Here is a 7,692-nt window from a genome sequence, read left to right as displayed (position 1 = left end):
TATTCAGCTGTTTTTGTGTTGGATGTTAAAATCATTTTTGTACTAAACTAAACCATTAACAAACAACTGACTGTTTATTTTGAATCAGGCTTGTGAAGTAAGGAGCAGAGAATAGATACAATACATGAGGACGACAGAATATGTGAAATATAGAAGGATGGGGCATCATACACATGTCTGTGTTTGTGTCTTTTACTTTAGAAGAAGTGAGTTTAACTCTAGATTTAGCCACACTTCACATATCCAGAGTCAGGTCATGGTGGCAGACTGTCACCATGACTATTCTCTGCCCAGCTGGATGTGTCTGAACACCTCAGGTAGAATGTAAAAGGCATGAATAGATTTTTTTGTCCCTTGTGTCTGGCCCTACTGTCCTTAGGCTTTACTGTTTCAAAGAAAAGGCTATGGTCGCACACAAATGACTGGGATGTTAGTATACTCAGTAACCCTGGCTCCATTTCTTCCAGTAAGAATGTTAGCTGTTAATACGACAACGATATTGAACATGAAATATATTTTACAGAGCGAAAACAAACAGTGTATCTGCAGGTTTCAGCAAGTCAAATTTAAGACTTTTAATACCTTTTAAATGACACCTTGAATTCAATTTAAGACTGAAAACACTATAAATGTAGGCGATAGTAACGTGAATGCACGCGATCTCTGACCTCTGACCTACGTGCACGTCGAGTTGCTTACTGTTTTTGTTCAAAGTCTCGTCGAACATTAAAACAATAAAAGACCTGTTGGTTTTAAACTCAGCTGCATATTAGCTTGCTTCTGATGAAAGGCGCTAGTCCAAAGCGAGGTACAGTATATAGGCGGTCTTGTCCTTTCCAGAAGTGAACATGCTCACGATTTGTGAGTCAGGGAACATCAAACGGAAGAGATCTCCTATTTCCTCATTGGAGTTGACCATTGGAGTGTTTAAAATCCTCAAAATCTCAGATTTCAGTGTTGGCGTCACACCAAATGCTGCTCTCAGGTCAGCGCGGAAATGGCTGGGGTCTGTTAGGGGCTCCTGGCAGCAGTTTTGTGCTTTTAGCTCCGTCGACAGCCTTCGCTACTCGACAGCCTTTGCCCCCATGACGTCGTCCAGCCAACTCTCAATAAGTTTGCACTTAGGCTACCCATAGTTGCAGACTATCTAGCAAGTATGGAGGTAACTATTTATATCAGCACCTCTCTACATCGCCTTCTCAAAGTCCCACGAGAAAAAAGAAAAAAAATACAACATTAAATAGCCCTGCCCCCCAAAAAGTAAGCTCTTTGAGTAATGTATTTAAGACCAGCATATAACATTTTTAATGAATTTGAACCTTAATTTAAGATAGAATGAGTATGCTGCTCTATAACCACTAAAGATAGAAATTCTACAATAACCTTTCAGCACAGTGTAAATTCATTCATCTGAAAAATATATAGACTTCTGGGCCTCATCTTGGTGGGAGGGGCCAAGGACAAATGGCTTTAAACTCAAAATAGTTGGTATTTAAAGCTACAGTGTGTAGATTCAGGTGATTTATTTAAGAGTTTAAGTGCTGCATCCTTCATGTGAAATCAAGCTCTGTCAAGCAGCACTATCAGAGGTAGTGTTTGGGTGTATACAGTGGCAGAGCTGGGAAAAGATTGATCTGCTGAAAGTTTGTGTTGTGTCTTTGTGTTTTCAGGCAAACTCCAACCTGTTTGCAGTCATCTCACTTTAATGTTGCGGTTTCCTCCCTCTGTCTGGATATAAAATGAATCGTTTTACGTGCACAGTGTGGGAATGTTCCCAGGAAACACTCGATCTAAACACTGCTATACTGAACAACACCGAGTTGTCTGGAGTTGATAGACTTCATCATCATTGTGTTAACTCATTTGAGAGTCATTTGTTTGTATTTAAATGTTATACACTGTAGTTTTAGAATTATGGGAATGAGACTCAGCAATAAACTGTTGCTTGGACTACAGAGAGGTTGGCTTATTGCAATAGCAAAAGCTGCAATAGAAAATAATCAACTGTATATAACTACAGGTTTTAGTGATTCATCAAACAGGGTCATCTTTGTAGAGGTCTGAGGGTGTTGTATATTTGCTATATTAGCTCATCACAGGAGCATGACACACTGGCAATGTGGTGTTTACTCTCTACCTTATAAAGATGTGAATCCAACAGCAGGTACACTATTGATGAGCGAGCTTTTCGTTTCGTCCTCAAGCAAAGCCTCCTTTCAGATAGGATTTCACAGGATCAAACTGCTGTTAAACCAAAGGCTATTTACCAAAAGGAGGACACTGATCTTCCAAAAGAAGGGTCATGTATGAGCAACTTTCACAGCAGCCAGCCCTCAGAGAGGGATTCTTCTCAGCCATGATTTATAGGATATTGACTTTGTCTCTGCTTGGATGAAAACCATATTGTGCCATTTATTGGTCATCTTTATAATTTCGGTCTATTTCATATAACATTAATGCTCGCTTATCTGGGTCACTTATCTGTGTTGTCATATTAAGCGCTACTGTCTAAATTGTGCACATTTGTCATCAGGTCAACATGGTTTCATGTTTTCCACATGAGTACACATATAATGCAACAAACACATTTTTATTATTTATTTACATTTCATCATGTTTTGTTATCAGTTTATTATTTGTGTAAAAAAAAACATATATGGTTCATTCCAAAACAATGATCTATGGTTTGAATCCATTTTTAAATTAATAAAAGTAATCAAAATGTAATGTAATGTAATTCGTTATATTACTTTGACAAAGTAATTGAAATAGTTACACTACCAGTACATTTTCAACAGGGTAACTTAACCAACTAATTGTAAGTACATTTCCAAAGTAATCTTCCCAACACGGAACACAAATGTGCATCATATGCTGTCTCTCTCTCATTTAACTACAGTCGTGGCAGGTTAGCTTACTTAGCCACACTGTTAACACTCACATTACAATGTACAGTGAATATCTGAGCTAGCGTAGCGGTAGCGTCACTCGCGATTAGCGTTCGCATCGTGCTAACTTAGCTGGCGATCTCTTCAGAGTAGGTTTACACCGTTCACAATGACACAGAGAATACCATGGTGTGTTCAAACATTAGGAAACATTCCTGTTGCTCCGACTGGTTTAAAAAAAGTGTCTCAATGAAAGGCATTTCACCCATTACCAAAATATCACAAGCTACCAACGAGGCATAGCCTCTTAGCATGTAGCGGCCATCCATACCGGAGTTCTCTCAGAGGGTTCACACGGTGAAACGGCTCCTCTCATCCAACATTAAACACAAGACTTGTTCCTAATAAGTGAAGGACATACTACACTTGACAGTGGGTAAAGGTCTGGTGCTTCCCTTGTGGTGAGACATGGTAACCACCTTTAAATGACATGGGTTTAGTTATCATGTGGATTACATTTAGATCAATTTAGTTTAATTTCAAAAAGAGAAAATCATTCCAGACATTAAGGACTCACATTTAACTCACTTTCATTTAGGACCTTATGAAATGAAGCTTTTGTCTCTATTATTATTATTATAATAATAATAACTGCTAAATTGTACAATTCCATTTTTGTACGTCAGTTTTAGTCAATCATAAAACTCAAATTCAACAACTCGCCTGGACCAAGTCTACACAGAGGAGGCAGCATGAGGAGCACATGGATCGAGACACATTAGTAAGCTCCAGTTTTACCTGTGTGTCTGCACATGAGTCAGCCAGGCATACTTTTGTGAGTAGTAGATATTTTAAAGTCCCAAATAATATCATCAATTTGGTTGCGCAACTCCATTTAATCAATTTAAAGTGCCTTTTATTTAGTTATTGTTACAAGTGCAGTTCCTGCACCACGTGCATTGGCACGTCGCCTTTTGTCTCCTCTCTACTGACAAGACTGTCTACTCTGTCTCCTCTTTCTCTTGCCTCTTTTTCTTCTTGTTCTTCTTCCTGAGTTATGCCAATGGGAATCAGTAATGTCAGTAATTCCCTAATATTTCACACTCCCCAATCCTAACCCATGACACAGGCGGACACAAACGCAGTGCCCGCATCTTAGGCTTCGACAAATCAGACGGAAAGACAGACGTTGCTTTTATTACAGATATTGTGACAGTGCCTTTTTCCTCTTTTCTTTCTTGTTCTTCACACAATCCCTCTTCTAATAATAATAATTTGGCAGGCTGTACCCTGAGAGGTGTGATATGGCCTTCCACAGTCCTTCATTGCGGTTCACCAATGCAGCTCAACATTCTCCTCCAAACTACTTTCTACTCTTCTCCTCAGTATCTTTATCCCAATTTGACGTTCTCCTGCATCCTCCCCGTCTCCCCAGCCATTCTAGGCCTCTCAATCCCCCTATCACCTACAACACTGTTTATGGCAGTGTGGGAAATGTTTTCTACGTTCTTTTGTTCAAAGTCATCAAAGGACTTTTGATAGAACATTCACCTTGGCAGCCCAGATGGCTCCTAACATCTGTAATAATTAAATGGAATGTAAAGACTTGGAACGATGGAGGCACCTGTGGAAGATGTCCCACATGCGGTCTGTGGACAGGAAACAACATGTGAAGAAGTGGTTGAAGCGTTGGCTCAAGTCCTGAGTATGCCTGGTGATTACATGTTACAGGAGACATTCAGTGACGTTGAGCAGTGCATGACACGCAACAAGCAGCTTCTGGAGACTCTTAAGAAGTATAGTAAACAGGCCAGGGAGGTGCAGCACCCTGCTAGTGGTTCACTGAGTTTGCATTGCCAAAGCTTGCCTGCCTTGCCTTGTTTGAGGCACAAAGCTGAGCAGTCAAAAGAGGACACAAAGAGACCAAAGAAAATGTCTCTCATGAAAGAGGCCTTGGAATGGCTGGAGAATCTGGGGAAAGGAAAGGTCAACCGGCAAACGAGAGGCAAAGAAATCAAACACCGCAAGAAAAGACAAGAGGCAAAGTCTGACGACCTGAGCAGGTCGCGTTGTGTTACCACTGACGATGACAAAAATCATCTAAAGGAAATCATTTGGAGTCAGCTCAGTTGTTTGCAGGATTTAGAAGCCCATATAGATCATGTAGAAAAACATATTTTTGAGCTTGAGGAAAAGCAGAGGAGCAGAGGGGCTGAGCAGGAAGCCCAGCAGACGATGTCTGAACACGAGATTGAGCAGATCATGTTTTGGGAAAATGAATTAAAAGAAGAAGAGCAACATGAGAAAGACTTGCAATGTCAGTGCACTGAGATGAGAGTGAAGGCTGTCGAGTTCCAGGCCATGCTTGAGGAGTACAAGCACAAAATACAGGGACTTGATTTCTTTGCCACTCAAAATGGTGTAAACGAGGATTTAGAGGTTTCAAATGTTGGTGCAAATGCTGCCACTGAGGTTTCAGCTGAAGACGCAAATCAACCGTCATCTGATCAAGACAGGGATTTGAATGTTGACAAGAATTTCCTGCCCAGAGACGCCTTCAACTCTCCTCGTGCTCTAGTTTCTCCCGACCCGATGAAGGAGCGGCAGCCCACAGGTCTCACAGAGCTAAGGCAGTGGTCGACGAGCTGATCTGATGCCAAAAACACACTTTTACAGGCTGAACAGGTGATTTACCACTCTGAACTTACTATTTTATTTTTTTATATATATAAATGTATCTATATTTTTTTTATATATTTATAACTTACTACTAACTATTACATTTGGGCTGCCCCAAGGACGAGGACAGAGAAATGAGTATGAAGGAGAGTTATGAAATGAAATAGGACTTTGTTTTGTGATAGGAGGGTTTAGCCAGAACCGGCCCGCCAGAGGGTCCAATCCGGCCCACAGGATGAATTTGTTAAAATTTAACACTAATCTAAACGTAATGTCAAATGCTCCAGATATCCCCGTGACTAAATGTTTGTACCTTTATAGATCCATTGTGCTGTGTAAATAGTAAATTTAGGCATGATATTGTTGAAATTGCACTTATATTTCTCAAGAAATTTCATGTTTTGTAAAATTATCCTTCATTAAATGTAAAACAAAGGAGAAAAAACAAAGGAGTTCTTGTTGTTCATAGGTTATTATGCTATTATTTTACTATTTTTACTGGTCCGGCCCCCTTGAGATCAAATTGTGCTGTATGTGGCCCCTGAACAAAAATGAGTTTGACACCCCTGGTTTAGACTGACGTGCTGAGGATTACAGGAAGGTTCCTTGAACTGCATTGAGGAACCTTGACCTGTGTTGAAGGATTTGAAATGTGGTGCAGGACCGTGTTGAAGAAAAGAATGTGGATACGAATGAGGGACAACTTCCATCTGTGTTAGATTCAAGCTGTGATTATGAACTTCAAAATGTTTTTTTGCACCTCTTAGTGTACAGCCTGCCTCAGAGGAACTCATGGCAGTGGGAATCTTCTTCTTGTGTAGGTGTTAATTGTCAGCTGGCAAAAGATATGCATATATTTACATATAATCATATTCTCTTCATTAAAGCCGTGATTCTAAAGTATCGGATGTTTCTGTATGTGTCTGTCCTATAGAATACTTTGCAAAGCGATATTATGTAGTCTGAGTTATTAGGTCTTTGCTTTCATCTTTGAATTTATTACATTTAATTAGTACATGTTTAACAGTTCCTGGTGTGAGGCAATGGTCACATAGTCCAGTGGGGTGTTTTCCTATTAAGTGCAGTGTATCATTGAGCCCTGTGGGTGAGGACCGTCAGACATGCCCTGCAAAGCATTCCTACATATATACATACTTTATTATATTATAATTACAGATAATTATGTCCCCATTCATTTTTGAACTAAATCTGGTTATTTACGGTATGTTGCTTCCTCCTCCCTAACGTGCCAGGTTTGTAACACACTCACACACATATGTTTGGAGGTATATATATATATATATATCTATATATATATGTATATATATATATACACATATATGTATGTATATGTATATATATACACATATATGTATACATATATACAGTGTATGTATATAATAAGTAAAAGCTAAACATTTTAGCCTGTTTTAATTAATACACAGAAGATTTTTTGCAGAGCAGCCTCATAATTAACATGCTAATGTTAATTTTAGTTCTATGGCTTGGAGCTTTGACAAAGTTATTCATGCTCGTACAGCAGACAACACAGACTATTGATCAACAGGGTATATCATAATGAAAACATTATTTATAAAGACACTTTATAAATATACACAAGTGTCAACTAGACAAAGCCAATCACGCCTACACATTATTCTGCCTCTTATAATAACAACTACAGAACAAGGTATGAATGAATGAATGACTTTATTCCTCTCCCAGGGGGGAAAACACACATACAAACAGGTTGCAAATAACTTTATCGCTTGCTTATTTTTGAAGTTATGTTTTTGTTTCTATAATAAGGATGTAAACTTGCTAGGTCTGACAAAGAACTTATACTAAAGTCTATAACTTTTTAACTCCAACTATTGTCAAATGAGTTCACACAATCAGCTCCACAAGACTCTCTCTGTTTCTCAGTATAATGACGTTTCAATCTTGTGTCACCCAGTGACACTGCTGTGCTGGGTTATATATATATGTATGTATATGTATATACCTATATATATATATATATATATATATATATAATTTCCAATTTTATGAGGCAGATGTACCTTTTGCTCCTGCCTGTTCTACATTGCCATGACATCAAAGCGACCTGGACTCAGACAGATAT

The 7,692-nt window shown here is 38.9% G+C and overlaps 1 protein-coding gene across 1 annotated transcript; it reads left to right on the top strand.

Annotated features, from left to right (window-relative positions):
* Nucleotides 1-4,209: 4,209 nt before the first annotated feature.
* Nucleotides 4,210-6,393, top strand: LOC131468008 (ras association domain-containing protein 8-like). Its single transcript, XM_058641831.1, has one exon. It carries the CDS (start codon nt 4,503-4,505, stop codon nt 5,535-5,537), a length of 1,035 nt encoding a protein of 344 aa, XP_058497814.1. The 5' UTR covers nt 4,210-4,502; the 3' UTR covers nt 5,538-6,393.
* The last annotated feature ends 1,299 nt before the right edge of the window (nt 6,394-7,692 follow it).

Source organism: Solea solea, chromosome 1 (assembly GCF_958295425.1).
Source record: "Solea solea chromosome 1, fSolSol10.1, whole genome shotgun sequence".
NCBI lineage: Eukaryota > Metazoa > Chordata > Actinopteri > Pleuronectiformes > Soleidae > Solea > Solea solea.
Note: the sequence above shows the minus strand (reverse complement) of the source record. Positions and strands in the feature narration are given on the sequence as shown.

What these genes read in the sequence shown, in the direction of transcription:
- LOC131468008 (XM_058641831.1), top strand. Translation starts at nt 4,503, where the DNA reads ATGGAGGCACCTGTGGAAGATGTCCCACATGCGGTCTGTGGACAGGAA.